Source organism: Vitis vinifera, chromosome 9 (genome assembly GCF_030704535.1).
Source record: "Vitis vinifera cultivar Pinot Noir 40024 chromosome 9, ASM3070453v1".
Classification (NCBI taxonomy): domain Eukaryota; kingdom Viridiplantae; phylum Streptophyta; class Magnoliopsida; order Vitales; family Vitaceae; genus Vitis; species Vitis vinifera.
In genome coordinates, this window is record NC_081813.1 from 10,793,483 (window position 1) to 10,810,090 (window position 16,608).

Here is a 16,608-nt window from a genome sequence, read left to right on the forward strand (position 1 = left end):
TTTGAAAATATTTTCAACCAACCTAGTTTGAATCCTCTTAGCCATAGTGATTTTTACTTTTTCAAGGAGCCCTTTTATAAAAATTTTAATTTATAAAAAAAGTGTTTAAAAAAATTGAGTAATTAAAATTTAATTACTTAATACATTTAGCAAACTTTTAATAAAAAATAATTTTTTGAGAATATGTTTTGAAAATATGTTTTTTATAATAAATTTTAGGTGTTTTCAATTATTTCTATATAGTATTTTAAGTAATAATTGAAACTATAGAGAATGCTTTCAAATTTTTCACATTATGTACTTTCATGAAAAATAAATAGAAAATAATTGCGAAATATTCTTAAGAAGTATTTTTTTTAAGAATTGATTTTGAAGACATTCCCAAATATGCCCTTTGAATCTCCCCATTTTCACAAAAATAAATATAACTAAATTATTAAACATGCCTTAATCCATAATTGAAGTCTTGTTTGAAATTAGGAACACCTTGATGTAGTAAGTGGAACAATTTCTCTCTCTTAGCCCCCTTAATTTTTTCCATAATAATAATTTATATCAATCAATGGTGAATTTATAACATAATAATTTATATCAATCAATGATGAATTTATAACTTTCTTGGGCAAGGTATAACTAGTTTCGTAAACTTATTTGTTTTTTTGTTAAATAGAAAGAATTGAAATATTTGACTTTTTTATTAGCTAAAGCCTAAAAGTAATATGTTGATATTAATCAACATAACTAAATTAAACCTATTAATGACAAGTTCATTTAATCATATTGGTTGATATCATCAAGTTATTTTTAGGTTTTATCTAAATAGAAAAAGTTAAATATTTTGACTTTTTTCTATTCACAAAAAAAAAAAAAAAAAAAAAACAAACAAACATCATCTTACTTTCCATCATAGTAAAGGTACACAAGAAATAACTTAACATCATAATAAAAATCGATAAAAAAAAAATAAAAAAATAAAAAACAAGTTTCTCATTAACAAAGTGGTATTATTTATGACGTGTGAAGCCCACTAAATATTTATCACATAGGTTTCACAAGTTTGTCATGTGGGTCACTTAATCTTACATTTTTAATAAATTTATATAGGCTATGTTTGGTTCTCGGAAAGTACTAAGAAAAAAAAATACTAAAAAAAATTATTTTCTTCTGTTTGGGTTACTTTTTCTTTCATTTCATTTTTCCTCCTTATTTTCTTTCTCTTACATTTTCCCTCAATTTTTTCGGGACTAAACATAGTCATAATGATTTAAAAAATATACATCAAATTTATATTAGTATAGATATATCCATATCTAAATCAGTTATCATAAATATCATAGTTAATTAGAACACTAATGTGAGTCATGGCGATTGTATGACATTTACCACAACACTAACAATCCGATTACCGCAGTTTATAAATGTGAAGCATTAATGAAAGTTCACAATCCTGTTATCATTCATCCAATCTCTTCCACGTACATAAAATGGGAAACATAAGACACCAGACATCAAAAATACATTATTCAACTAAGAATGTCACATAATTACACCTAAGACTCATTCTTTAAGAATTGCATATTAGACTCATTCTTTCTATGTGTGGACCCCGCATTTCGGCTCATGTGTTTCCCACTCGATGGCGAGCTCGATTTTTGTTTGAAATTTTGATTTTTATTGATTAAGAAAAATGACTTGGAGTCGCCACTCATTTTTGTTTTATTTTTAAAGGGTAAACAAAATAAAAAAGAAAAACCCTAAGTGTGACTCCTTATTTTGGAAAAGGTAGTCTGTGAAAAATCGGATCGGGTCCGGAGGTCAAGTTACTTATCAGGAAGGTACGGTATGAACCGTAGCACCCCTCTAAGTCCCTAAATGGGTCTCTACTAATAAAATGAAGCAATCATGGCAATTAATTAAGAGATCAATGAATACCCAGAGTGATCATGTACATGTGGGAATCTAAACATGCATACAGAAAAATGACCCGAGCGGGTGTGGATACGTACCTGGACAGTGATCCATAAAGCGCTATCAAGAAGTGAGGTTAGTGAACAATTAAGAAATAATAGCATGCATGTCGGAGAGCAGGATAAATAAACCATGTATGATAACCAAGTCAATCAATCAAATCAATCAATAGATCATAAGATCATGTATGTGGGGCCCCCGCCAAAGCCCGATTAATCTTGCATGAATTAATATCACAAATTCCATTATTTAGGAATTATGAAAATAGCATTCATGCTTATATAAAATCAAGAGAAGTCGAAGATTATTTGAAACCTGAAGAGAATTAAAACTGTTAGAGAGAAAATTGGATTTTTGAAATTTATTTGAAAATTGGAGTATTGGGAATTAAATTTAAGGGTTGGAATTTTAGGATGTCAAATTTGAAAGAAATTAGAATTTTAGAAATCGGAAATTAAGTTCGGAAATTGGGATTCAAAAAAATGTTTAAAAATGGAATTTTGAAATAAATAAATAGAATAATAATAATAAGGACGAAAACAATGATTAAATAAATGAATGAGAATACTAGAATTTTTGAAATTAGAAATTAGATTTAGAAGTCAGAAATTTTAAAGAATTGTTTAAAATAGAATTTTAAGATAAATAAACAAACTATTAGTGATTAAATTAATGTGAATATGAGAATTTTCAGGATTAGGAATTTAATTTGTAAATCTGAAGTTTTAAAGAATTAATTTAAAATGGAGATAAAATACTAATGATTAAATAAATTGATGAGAATATGGGAATTTATGGGATTAGGAATTTAATTTGGAAATCAGAAGTTTTAGAGAACTTGATTTAAAATGGAGTTTTGAAATAAATAAATAAAATACTAATGATTAAATAAATTAATGGGAATATGAGAATTTTCGGGTTTAGGAATTTAATTCGGAAATCAACGGTTTTAAAGAATTTGATTTAAAACGAAGTTTTGAAATAAATAAATAAATAAAATACTAATGATCAAATAATTTAATGGGAATATGAGAATTTTTGGATTAGGAATTTAATTCGAAAATCAGCGGTTTTAAAGAATTTGGTTTAAAATGGAGTTTTGAAATAAATAAATAAATAAATAAAATACTAATGATTAAATAAATTAATGGGAATATGGGAATTTATGGGATTAGGAATTTAATTTGGAAATCAGAAGTTTTAGAGAACTTGATTTAAAATGGAGTTTTGAAATAAATAAATAAAATACTAATGATTAAATAAATTAATGGGAATATGAGAATTTTCGGGTTTAGGAATTTAATTCGAAAATCAACGGTTTTAAAGAATTTGATTTAAAACGAAGTTTTGAAATAAATAAATAAATAAAATACTAATGATCAAATAATTTAATGGGAATATGAGAATTTTTGGATTAGGAATTTAATTCGAAAAATCAGCGATTTTAAAGAATTTGGTTTAAAATGGAGTTTTGAAATAAATAAATAAATAAATAAAATACTAATGATCAAATAATTAAATAAATTAATGCGATTATGAGAATTTTAGGGATTAGGAATTTAAATTTAAGGGTAAAAAGAGAAGAAATAATAATAATAATAATAGAAGATTAAACTTTTAGCACCAAAAATGAAGAAATTGCGTGAAATAACTGAATAAATAAGTAGATGAATGGGTATAAAGGTAAAATGGGAGTGGTTATTGGAGTGGCGGACCCAAGAATGCCCATGCATGGATTCTTGTGCAGTGGGGCTGGTTGTTCAAATGATTACGAGATGGCTTGGTGGGGCTCCATTCACCCTTTAAACATATATAACCTCAAATATCAACCCACACTAGTTTACTCCTATCTAAAAAAAAAGAACTCTCGCCAAGCGGGCTTCCACCAACACGGCATCCTTCAAGGAGTCCCATGAGCACAAGTTGACAGGCCCAGATTGCAAGATGCTCCGGGCGCGAACGAGGTTGGGCTTGCCATATGCTTCGGGGGATGCTTTCAACAGCCCGGCGCATGGTGATGTAGTCACCACCGAGACCACCATTCCTCCCGACGAGCTCATTGGGTTGTTTCAAGGTGGTTTGGTCGGCATATGCTGATCTATGTAGAGAGAGAAGGAGCGAAAGGGCTTTCTGGGCATGCTTCGGGACATAAGCATGTGCATACCGAACGTAGAGAGAGAGAGAGTGAGGGAGAGAGAAGGAATGACCAAAAGGGAACTGCGGCGGGGGGAAGACAGAGAGGTCCTCGCAGACGTCGGCGACGTAGGAAGGATTCGGAAACGGCGTCATGTCGTGGGGATTCGAAGAGGTTAGGAAATGGAGGATGAAGAGAGTTGCACCAGCCGCCATTGTCGCCAAGGAAAGGCGTAGTTTCGTGGGCGGAAGTTGGTGGCGGTGAGTATGGCATGAACCTGGGAGTGAAAATGCAGGACGGGATGAGCAAAGGAATGTCATGAGGGGAACACACATGGGTTGCATGGACGTGAGGGGATGCGGGATTGGCGAATGGGTGGTAAGATAAGCAACTGGATAAAGGATAATGGTGGAAAACAGAGTAAAATGGGTAGTGGAAGTCTGAAAACAAAAATAGAACTCTGAAAACAGGTTGAAGACCAAACCATGCTAACCACAAAATGAAGCAAATGAGCTCAAACCCCACAAGAACATGACAAAATCTACAAGGCTCACATTCAGACATCAGAATAAATATATATATATATATATATAAAAACTAGTAATCCCAAAAATCATAACAAAATGGTATGAAAGCAAAGAGGTCCAGCTGAATAGAAACCATACCTCCGCTCCTTCTTCCTCGGGAAAGCTTATCTTTAGAAGATAGCAATGCAGACACCACCCCCTTCTTTTCGACTCCCGCAGCCCTTTTTCACCTCCTTTTCCCTCTTCTCTCGCTTTTTCTCCTTGCTCCTCTGGTAACCCTCTCTCCCTCGTAATTTGCTGCACCCTCTACAAGAAAACGCCTAGAATCCCCTCCATAACCAAAAATCCACCAGCCCCCCCTCCCTCTCCTTCCTGTCTCCCATTTTCTTAGCTTCTCCTCTAAGCCATCATGCTGCCTCTCCCATCAGCCGCACTTCTCTGCTCGAGCCAACCTCCCATCAGCCGCTTGAGAAAAAAAGAAAAAAAGCAAAGAAACTCCCCCCTGCTTCACAGCCTCAGGGGGGGTCTACAAATATGCCCCTCTTCGGTAGAGTTCACGAGTGCAAAGAAAATGAGCACTAGAGTGAAAAAGAAGTGTGAAAAGTAAGTGAAATGAAGTGAACTCTACCGAAGAACAAAGGAGACCCCCATAGGGACAATAGTAAGACACGAACTCACTTAGGCCAATAGACGAACAACAAGGCTCTAAAACCCTAAAAGAAAAGCATAGCAATGAGCCTCTGAAGTCACACCAAGGATCCAAACTCTCTCTAAGATGTCTCCAATGACCCAAGAAATCAATGTCAAAGATGAGTAACGGTCGAACCACCCTGGAGTACGAGCAAGAATGCGCCCAAAGGGGACTATCCTATGTGGACTACGAGATGAATAGGCGATAAGCACAGGATAACGAAGTGAGGAAAGCCGAGGACGAATGCCAAACCCTGAAGGTAAGATGCGCAATGCCAGTAGACATGAACGCCAGGAGTTGTGACTCTGGATGATAAGACCGACTCTAAGCACTAAACTGAGAAAATAAAAGCTCTGGAAGCCAAACCAAAAAGCTAACTCTAAACACTAAACCAAGAAAATAAAAGCTCTGGAAGCCAAACCAAAATACTAAACCTAAAAGCTAAACTAGAAAATAACAGCTCTGGAAGCCTAACCAAAAACTAACTTTAAAAGCTAAACTAGAAGGTAACAGCTCTGGAAGCCTAACCAAAAACTAACTCTAAAAACTAAACTAGAAAATAACAGCTCTGGAAGCCTAAACGAGATGATAATGATGGCTCTGGAAGCCTAAATAAGACGATGGTAATGGCTCTGAAAGCCTAAACAAGATGACGGTAATGGCTCTGGAAGCCTAAGTAAGATGACGGTAATGGCTCTGGAAGCCTAAACAAGATGACAGTAATGGCTCTGGAAGCCTAAGCAATATGACGGTAATGGCTCTGGAAGCCTAAACAAGATGACGGTAATGGCTCTGGAAGCCTAAGCAATATGACGGTAATGGCTCTGGAAGCCTAAGCAAGATGACGGTAATGGCTCTGGAAGCCTAAACCGAAAATAGTGATGACTATGAATGCCAAAACTGAGAAGCGATGATGGCTCTGAACGCCACACTGAAAATAGTGATGATGGCTTTGAACGCCAAACTGAAAATAGTAATGGCTCTGAACACCAAAACTGAAAAGCGATGATGGCTCTGAACGCCAAAATTGAAAATAGTGATGGCTCTAAACGCCAAAACTGAAAAGCGATGATGGCTCTGAACGCCAAACTGAAAAGCGATGATGGCTCTGAACGCCAAAACTGAAAATAGTGATGGCTCTGAACGCCAAAACTGAAAAGCGATGATGGCTCTGAACGCCAAAACTGAAAAGTGATAACGACTCCGAATGTCGAAACCGAGGATGCGACTCTGAATGTCGATCTGAAAACCGATGATGGCTCTGAACACCGGAGCTGAGAAATGATGATGATGACTCTGAATGTTGATCTAAAAACCGATAATGGCTCTGAACGCCGAAACTGAAAACACGGTGATGGCTCTGAACGCCGAAACTGAAAAGTGATGATGGTGACTCTGAACGTCAAACTGAAAAAATAATAGCTCTGGAAGCCTAATCAAAAAGCTAACTCTAAACACTAAACTAGAAGAATAATGGCTCTGGAAGCCAAACAAAAAAAAACTAACTCTAAATGATAAACTGAGAAAATAATAGCTCTGGAAGCCAAACCAAAGAGCTAACTCTATACACCAAACTAGAAGAATAATGGCTCTGGAAGCCAAACCAAAAAAATAACTCTAACTGCTAAATTGAGAAAATAATAGCTCTGAAAGCCAAACCAAAAAGCTAACTCTAAACACTAAACGATAAGGCCCATAGGTGAAGACCTACGGTGGTGAAATAACTGAAATGCCCATAGATGTCTGATCTATGGTGGTGAAATAACTGAAATGCCCATAGATGGCTAATCCATGGTGGTGAAATGACTGAAATGCCCATAGATGTCTGATCTATGGTGGTGAAATAACTGAAATGCCCATAGATGTCTGATCTATGGTGGTGAAATAACTAAAATGCCCATAGATGTCTGATCTATGGTGGTGAAAACTGATCAAAGGGGAATGCCCTAAACGGACTGAAAATAGGGGGATGCCCTAAATAAGATGATAGTAGGGGGATGCCCTAAACGAAATGACAGTGGGGATGCCCCAAACGAAAATGACAGTGGGGGGATGCCCCAAACGAAAATGACAGTGGGGGGATGCCTCGAACGTAAATGACAGTAGGGGGATGCCCCAAACGAAATGACGGTGGGGGATGCCCCAAACGTAAATGACGGTAGGGGGATGCCCCAAACGAAGATGACAATGGGGGGATGCCCCGAACGTAAATGACGGCGGGGGGATGCCCCAAAAGAAAATGACAGTGGGGGATGCCCCGAATGTAAATGACAGTGGGGGATGCCCCAAACGTAAATGACAGTGGGGGGTTGCCTCGAACGTAAATGACAGTGGGGGGATGCCCCGAACGTAAATGACAGTGGGGGGGATGCCCCAAACGAAATGACAGTGGGGGATGCCCCAAACGAAAATGACAGTGGGGGGATGCCCCAAACGAAATGACGGTGGGGGATGCCCCAAACATAAATGACGGTGGGGGGATGCCCCAAACGAAGATGACAGTGGGGGGATGCCCCGAACGTAAATGACGGCGGGAGGATGCCCCAAACGAAAATGACAGTGGGGGATGCCCCGAACGTAAATGACAGTGGGGGATGCCCCAAACGTAAATGACAGTGGGGGGATGCCCCGAATGTAAATGACAGTGGGGGGATGCCCCAAACGAAATGACAGTGGGGGATGCCCCAGCATGACGACTCGCAAAGATCCAGATGTGGATCAAGTGATGAGAAAAATCGCAAAATATCTGGTGGACTCAAGGATGGGGGTATGCCCCAGTATGACATCGGATGTGTGATAGGTCAGAAGAACCAGATAAGCTTAGATCACCCGTCATCGAATGCGCTATCCAAATCATCCACGTGTATAACTGAATCAAACCCATAGATCAAAAGGGGCGTCTCCCGGAAGGAAAACATGATGACATCGAGGCGTCGCGAAGTGTAGGCCTAACTGGGTAACTCCTGAAAGGCTCCACGGAGGAAACATAATGTCAGTGTGTATCTCGTAAGTGGGGATGAGCATGCAACTCCACGAAGATCCGTAAATCTCAATCGAAACGGAAATATGCCCCTAGTATGGCATCGAATGTGGGACGGGTCAGAAGAAAAGCGACATGAAATCATCTATCGTCGAGCACGTGACCTCCGTGAAGATCCGTAAATCTCATACGAAACGGAAATATGCCCCCAGTATGGCATCGAATGTGGGACGGGTCAGAAGAAAAGCGACATGAAATCATCTATCGTCGAGCACGTGACCTCCGTGAAGATCCGTATATCTCATCCAAAACGGAAATATGCCCCAGTATGGCATCGGATGCACGACAGGTCGGAAATCGGGCGACATGTAATCATCTATCATCGATCATGCGACATAAGTGAAGATCCACAACTCTCATCCGAAACGGAAAATATGCCCTAGTATGGCATCAGGTGTGCGACAGGCCCGAAGAACAACATGACATGAAGTCATCTATCGTCGAGCATGTAATACTGGTCATCCGAATCCATAACTGAATCATGCACATATATCCAAGATGACCTCCCAGATGGAGAGGCATGATGGCATCCAAGTGTCGAGAAATGCGGAACTAGCTGGATGGATCTCAGGGGCCCCGTAAGGTAACGACCATGTCCACGTCTTAGTGAGTATCCAGTAAGTGATAATGATCGTGCAGATCTGTGAGGATCCATAAACCTCCAAATGAAATGGGATATGCCCCCGTGTGGCACCAGAGGTATGATAGGTCAAAAATCAGGTGACACCAAATCAATCATCATCAAACTCACGATCCTGGTAATCTGAACACAACCGAATCAGACCTACACATCAAAGAGGCGACTCCTAGAAGAAGAAGCATGACAATATCTAAATATCAACCAAATCTCAATTACCTGTCCAAGTAGAGGCTACCGAAGACGACATCTGATCCCATGGCATCAGGGTGGTCTTAAGACACGGGACGTAACGTAGGCTAGGGTGATAGGGTAATAGAAATGAAAGGAAACTAGGCCCAAATACCCAATGATCAAAACTCATGCCCTCATATATGAAATGCAACATGTATAGTGAACTTCATGAGCCATGGACCTGAGGATGCCTAACGTGAATATGATATCGATAAGGAGACAAGTGAAACAGGATGAACTGATAGTGATATGTGTAATGATGGTGCGAAATGAGCATCGAACTTGAGATGGGTAGCTGTAAGGAGAGAATAAGACGCGAAGGGAATGAAATGAATCACAAGCAGCGATAAAAACGATAGCGAAACAATGAATACGTGAAGAAAAGTGGTGATCGACCCAGATCAAACATGAAGTGAAGTCACATCAATAATGAATGTAATGATGGAAAGGACAATGACTCGGAGTCCTTAGGAGAAGGTCACTCATCTCTCTCACAAATAGATATGACGAAACAATACAAATAACATGGGATCTCAAAGAGCTCACATACGAACTCCCAATAACGAACATACTCGATAAAAATGACCCCCAGACATCAATATACATACTCAATGATCGAGAACACTATGCACATACACACATGTGCTAATAATAATAATAATAATGATTTTTTTTTTTTTTTTTTTTTTTACATATATACAAATACACATACCCTGAACATGAACAAACGAACCCCAAAGATGATATCAATAAAAAATGGACACACTCCCAAGTGATAAGATAACAAACAAACTCTCTCTGACAAGATGACCTTCTCAAACTAAGGATCTCTGAACCAATGTTCGTGAGATAGATGGTGGAAATGATGTGACTATCCTCCATGTGATGAACTGAGGAGGCTCACCACTCAGGGTGGAGAGAATATGAGACAAACAAATAGCAGATAGGATAAGGAAGAAGAGATGAATATCATAACCAATAAGATGAGATGAAAATGCAGAGGTGTAGTGATAGGAAAAGATAATGAGAAAAACATGCCCTTAGGTCCAAAGCTCATGAAACTACCAAACAATGCATGCATACATTAAAGGGCCCCTATCCCGATGTGAAAATGTGAGCAAAGCGATAAGAAAGAAAGGCTATAATGCGCATGCGAGGCTCAATGGGCTAGCAACGGACTATGTATCACAAAGGAATAACAAGGTAATGGCTAACCGAAATGACGGCCACCCATCCTGTGACCATGGTCTCAGACATAGTACCTCTTTAGCTGATCCACATTGGTTGGCTCTGAGAATCGGTTTCCATCTAAATCCATCAACCATGCAGCGCCCTCTAGGGTCAACTCCCTGATGAAATAAGGTCCGCTCCAGTTGGGTCTGAACTTCCCTCTAGGATCTCTGACCAATCCCTTGATGACTTTCAGAACCAAGTCACCTATCCGTAATGGTCTGGGCCTGACCCGCTTTTTGAAAGCGCGAGCCATCTTCCTCTGATACGCATGAACATGGTCTCCTGCTCTCAATCTCCTCTCATCTAGGAGATTGAGTTGATCAAATCGAGCCTGAGCCCAATCTACCTTGGGAATCTGCTGCTCTAGTGCTACTCTCAACGAACCCATCTCAATCTCAACGGGTAGCATCGCCTCCATGCCATATACCAAGGAGTAGGGTGTGGCGCCTGTAGAGGTGCGAAGAGAAGTCTGGTAAGCCCACAATGCAAATGGGAGCTTCTCTAACCAATCCCGAGAAGTCTCGACCATCCTCCGTAATATCCTCTTGACATTCTTATTCGCGACCTCTACTGCCCCATTCGTCTGCGGCCTATATGCAGACGATCTATTATGCCGGATGCTGTATCTCTGTACTAAGGTGTCAACCTCTGCTCTGAAATGTACTCCTCTATCTGAAATTAACTCATGAGGGACTCCATAGCGACAGATAATGTGTGATTTGATGAAACTAGCGACTCCAGCTGATGTCAATCTCTAATATGAGGCGGCCTCCACCCACTTGGTGAAGTAATCGATGACGACCAGGATGAACTCATGACCACTGGAAGATTTCGGTGAAATCTTCCCGATGATATCAATACCCCAGACGGAAAATGACCATGGTGAAGTAAATGCGTGCAGCTCGGAGGGCGGCACGTGAATGAGATCTCTGTGTATCTGACACTCGGGACACCTTTGAACAAACTGGCAGCAATCTGTCTCCATGGTCAACCAGAAGTATCCTGTCCTCATGATCTTACGAGCCAACATATGTCCTCCCATATGTGGTCCGCAGACTCCCGCATGAACCTCCTCTCTCATCACCCGATCTGCGGAGGCATAGTCCAAACACAATAATAACATCCCGTCAGGTGACCGCCTGTACAGTGTCTCACCGCAAATCACGAATCGAGTGGCCAACTGTCTCAATGCTCTCTTATCCTTGGCCGTGGCGGCCTTAGGATATACGCCGAGTCTCAAAAAGTGATATATGTCGTGATACCATGGCAAACCATCATCTGGCTCTACATCATCGATCAGGCAACAGTAAGCAGGAGCAAATCTCGACTCGATCAATAGAGGTCGAACAGTGGCATCAACGGGAATATCGATCATGGAAGCTAGAGTAGCTAAAGCATCAGCAAACTGGTTCTGTGCTCTAGGCAGATGGGTATATCTCAAATCATCAAATCTCCCAACCAGTAGCTCCAAATATGCATGATAAGGCTTAAGCTTCACATCTCTAGTCTTCCACTCGCCCTGAATCTGTCTCAATACCAGATTGGAGTCACCAAACACCTTCATCTGTCTAATCCCGAGCTCAAGGACCGTCTCTATTCCCAAGATACAAGCCTCATACTCAACAATGTTGTTCGTGGCAGGATGTCGATCTGAGAATGCCAAACGAACTGATCTGGGAATGTGATCACCATGAGGGGATATCAACAAGACGCCTATCCCATATCCAGAATGGTTGGCCGCACCATCAAAGTACATACACCACCCCGACAGACTAGTCACAGCAGCGACATCCTCGTCTGGAAAATCATCGTCAATAGCTCTAGCATAAAAAACTGGTAATGAGGCTAGATGATCTGCTACAATGCTCCCTCTGATAGACTTTTGAGTGACATAATGGATGTCAAACTCAGTCAGAAGTACCAACCATCTCATGAGGCGACCAACCAGAGCGGGTATGTCAAACAAATATCTCAAAGGATCTAGACGGGATATCAAGTGCACGAAATACTCGGTCATATAATGTCTCAATCGGCGAGTGGCCCAAACCAATGCCAAACAATAACGCTCAATCATGACATACCTCGTCTCGTAGTCTAGCATCCTCTTACTCAGATAGTAAATGGCTCGATCCTTGCCCGAATCATCGAGCTGAGCTAACATGCAACCCAAGGCCACGTCTGATATGGACAAGTATAAGAGTAGAGGACGACCTGGTGTAGGAGGCGCCAAAATAGGAGGTGACAACAAGTACTCTCTGATCCTCTCGAAGGCACGCTGGCACTGGTCATCCCAAGCAGTAAGTTGACTCTTCCTTAAGAGTCGAAATATGGGCTCGCAGATGTCTGTCAATCTGGCTATGAATCTACTGATGTACTGAAGTCTGCCCAGGAAGCCTCTGACCTCTCTTTCTGTCCTCGGTGCAGGCATGTCAAGAATGGCTCTAATCTTGTCCGGATCTACCTCTATGCCTCGCTCACTGACCATGTATCCCAAGAGTTTCCCAGAAGTCACTCCGAAAGTGCACTTCTTGGGATTCAGTCTCAATCTGAACTGTCTGATCCTCTCAAAGAACCTCTCAAGAGCTGCCAAGTGATCTGATCTATCTCGGGACTTCACTATCATGTCGTCTACATAAACCTCGACATCCCGATGCATCATGTCATGAAAGAGTGTGGTCGCTGCTCTCTGATATGTGGCTCCTGCGTTCTTCAATCCGAATGGCATGACTCTATAGCAATAAGTACCCCACTCGGTAATGAAGGACATCTTCTCCATGTCCTTTGGAGCCATCAAGATTTGACTGTACCCGGAAAATCCGTCCATAAAGGACAACATCGAATGACCTGCCGTATTGTCAACTAGCATGTCGATGTGTGGAAGAGGAAAATCATCCTTAGGACTGGCCTTGTTGAGATATCGGAAATCAACACAGACTCTCACCTTGTCGTCCTTCTTGGGAACAGGGACGACATTGGCCAGCCACTCCGGGTACTCGACTACTGATAAGAATCCTACACTAAGCTGCTTCTGGATCTCCTCTTTCACCTGCAAGCTCTAACGAGGGTGCAATCGTCTCAACTTCTGCTTAACTGGTCTGGCATGGGGTAGAAGTGGCAAACGATGCTGGACGATAGATGGATCAAGGCTTGGCATGTCCTCATAGGACCATGCGAAAACATCCAAGTAGGATCTGAGCAGCTGGATGAGGCTATCTCTCTCATCTGTAGACAAATCCGATCCAATCCTCAACTCCCTAGGCTGATTTGCCGTGCCAAAGTCAACAATCTCGGTGTCCCCTACAACAGGTGAAACTTTTTGATCAACGGGGTCTGAATCGGAATCGGGAGATGAGTCATCATCTGAATCATGCTGTGCAATATCATCATCTATGTCAAATATCTGTGATGTGGGTGAAGATGGTACAAGTAAAGCAATATCACGAGACGCAGGCAAATACTCAAACATGCCCAAATCCATAGATGGATCATCGAAAACAACGTCAGAACGAGAGACGAACCCCGACAGAACGTCAAATGAAAGAGGTGGGTCCACAAAGTTGGACCCTCCCTCAACAATGCCGACATGGCTATCAATCAAATCATCAAAAGCTATAAGGTCCCCAGCAGACTCCAGAGCAGGGGTAGTCAGGCTCTCCTTGGCAAACTCGATGACGAATACCCCGAAGAGATCAAATGATGAAGTAAGCCCAGGCTGAATAGTCTCCTCAATCTGGCTCAGGCTCATGGCGAGCATCTCGTCGATGTACACGTCGTGTGGGGCGGCTCCGTCCACTATATCCCCGACCTCAGTAAAGGTCCCATGCTCATCAGTCTCGTCCGGGAAGCAAAGCGTCATAAGGCTAGTGCGATCTGGAGAGGAAGGAGCGATCAACGCATAAGTCGAAGGGCCAGGGGCTCCGTCTCTCAATCGCAACTGCTGGACGAGGTGCTAAAGCTCGGCCTCCTGGGTGGTGCTAAGTCCTCTGATGATCCCATCGGATGATGCATGCGGCTCCGATGCCCTCACAAATTAATCTGCTAGACTCCTGGTGTATGGGCAAACAGGATAATAAAACGGCGTATGAGTCAGTCGAGCCCTCACCCTCTCCCTGCGCAATCATGCCATATATCTATAATCAGCCTCAGTGGGGATGAACCCGAGCCCAAATGGTACGTCATGATCAGGAATGGTGATGAACTCGCTAGGTCCATGCTGACGTCGGCCCAACCCCATGCCGGGTAGATAGGACATGCCTCTCATGATGTCAAGCACCACTGTGCTTCCATGCTGGTCAAAGGACATAGCGACGAAGTCCCGGCAAAAGTCCCCCAACTCAAGAGTCTGTACCTCATCAAAAGTGAACTCGGTCAGCAGTAAATCATCATCACTGTGGCTAATCTGGAGCACGGGCTCAGCGGAAATGAACATGTCCCCTGCCGACTGTACGACGACTACCTGGCCCTCATGGATGAACTTCACTTTCTGATGAAGTGAAGAAGGAATGGCTCCAGCTCGGTGAATCCACGGTCGGCCCAAAAGCAGGTTAAGGATGTAGGAATCCTCAAAACCTGAAAGATAGTGATAAATGTGGTCGGACATATCAGAAGCTCAATCTCCAGTGTACCCATGACCTCTCTACGGGTGCTGTCATAAGCTTGAACAGTCTGAGTGGATGGACCGAAATCGGATGGTGCGTACCCAAGAGCGATGGCGGTGGCCAGAGGACATACGTTCAGGGCCGAGCCATTGTCCAGAAGGACAGATGGAACTCGGCGACCTGAACAACCAATAGATATATAGAGAGGACGCGTGTGGTCTAAACCCTCTGGCGGCAAGTCGTCATCGGAAAAGACGATACAAGTGGCTCTGCCAGCCGTCATCATATGAATGAGTCCCTCGGGAGTGGTCGTGGTCGTGGTATCAACTCTGATCTGGCTCAGAGCTCGAGTCAGTGCATCCCGATGAGTACTGGAGGACGCTAAAAGGCTCCAGATAGAAATACGAGCTTGAGTGCTCTGCAACTGCCTCAAAATCTCGTCATCCTCTGCTCTGACCTCCTCTTGGGATGACGTACCCCCTAAGGGTCTAGCGGCAGCGGCTGGAGGTGGCTGTCTCAATACTCTCCCTCCCCGGAGGATATACTGAACGTCCGGGGTCTGAGGATCATCTCTGTGTGGAGCCTGAAATTCCTCAACATCTGGGACTAAAACGAACGGCGCCTGAACGCTATAGTGCGTGGAAATCGGAGGCTCGACAATGGACGCATGTACTGAGGCTGTCTCAGGAAATAATCTGAAGGGAGTGGGCACCTGAGGCCCCAAAGACATGCTGCTCATCTCATAAATATCATCCAACTCTATGGGATCTGGATCCATGTCGTCCCAGCTCATCATGCAGACATGGTCATCAGAATCAGCAAAATCTAGGAAATGAATACCTCCGTCTGGTGGAGGAACTGCATGCGTGGTATGGGCCGGTAGTGGGTTTTGGGTTACACTCGGCTGACCTAAGTGAACCAAACCCTGATCAATCAAGTCCTGGATGGCGTGCCTCAGCGCGGTGCATCGATCAGTCTCATGTCCTGACCCCTGATGATAGGCACAATGCAAATCCATCCTGAAGTGAGGAGGTAGAGGTTGAGGGGATGGTCTCGGAGTGAGTGCAGTCAACAAACCGGCCTCTATGAGCTTTCGAAGAGCCTGGCTCAATGGCATGCCTATCTGTGAAAACTGTCTCTACGTCCTCAAAGCAAAAGGTGCAGAGGTCTGCTGAGCTCGAGGCCTAGGGTATGAAGGTGCGGGCCTCGGAGTGAACTGTGCAACGTAGCATGGCTGTCCAGTGGCCGTGTAGGAAACAGGAGGCCTCTCAATGCCCTGAGTGGCATAGTAAGGTAGAGCCAATGGCTGAGCCTGATACGTCTGATCAAAAGTCGGGCAAGGTGCCCGTGGCTTGAACTGCTGAGGTGTGCAAGACGGATGAGTCTTGAGGAGTTGTGAGACCGGCTGATAACGCCTAGGAGGCCTCTGACTGGATGAACTGATAGCACTAACATCTACTGGCCTCGGTCCTACGAAGGGTTTCTTCCCCTTAATATCACTAGGGGAAGAATCTGTCCATAATCCTCTCGAGATGCCGTCCTCGAC

At 42.5% G+C, this 16,608-nt stretch overlaps 1 protein-coding gene across 1 annotated transcript; it reads right to left on the minus strand.

The window, feature by feature from the left end:
- Positions 1-14,581: 14,581 nt before the first annotated feature.
- LOC100852963 (uncharacterized) lies at positions 14,582-16,179 on the minus strand. The gene is made up of 2 exons (XM_010656667.1): positions 15,090-16,179; positions 14,582-15,033 (listed from the first exon to the last, which is right to left on the minus strand). The coding sequence occupies exons 1-2, from the start codon at positions 16,177-16,179 to the stop codon at positions 14,582-14,584; spliced, it is 1,542 nt and encodes a 513-aa protein (XP_010654969.1).
- Between the last annotated feature and the right edge of the window lie 429 nt (positions 16,180-16,608).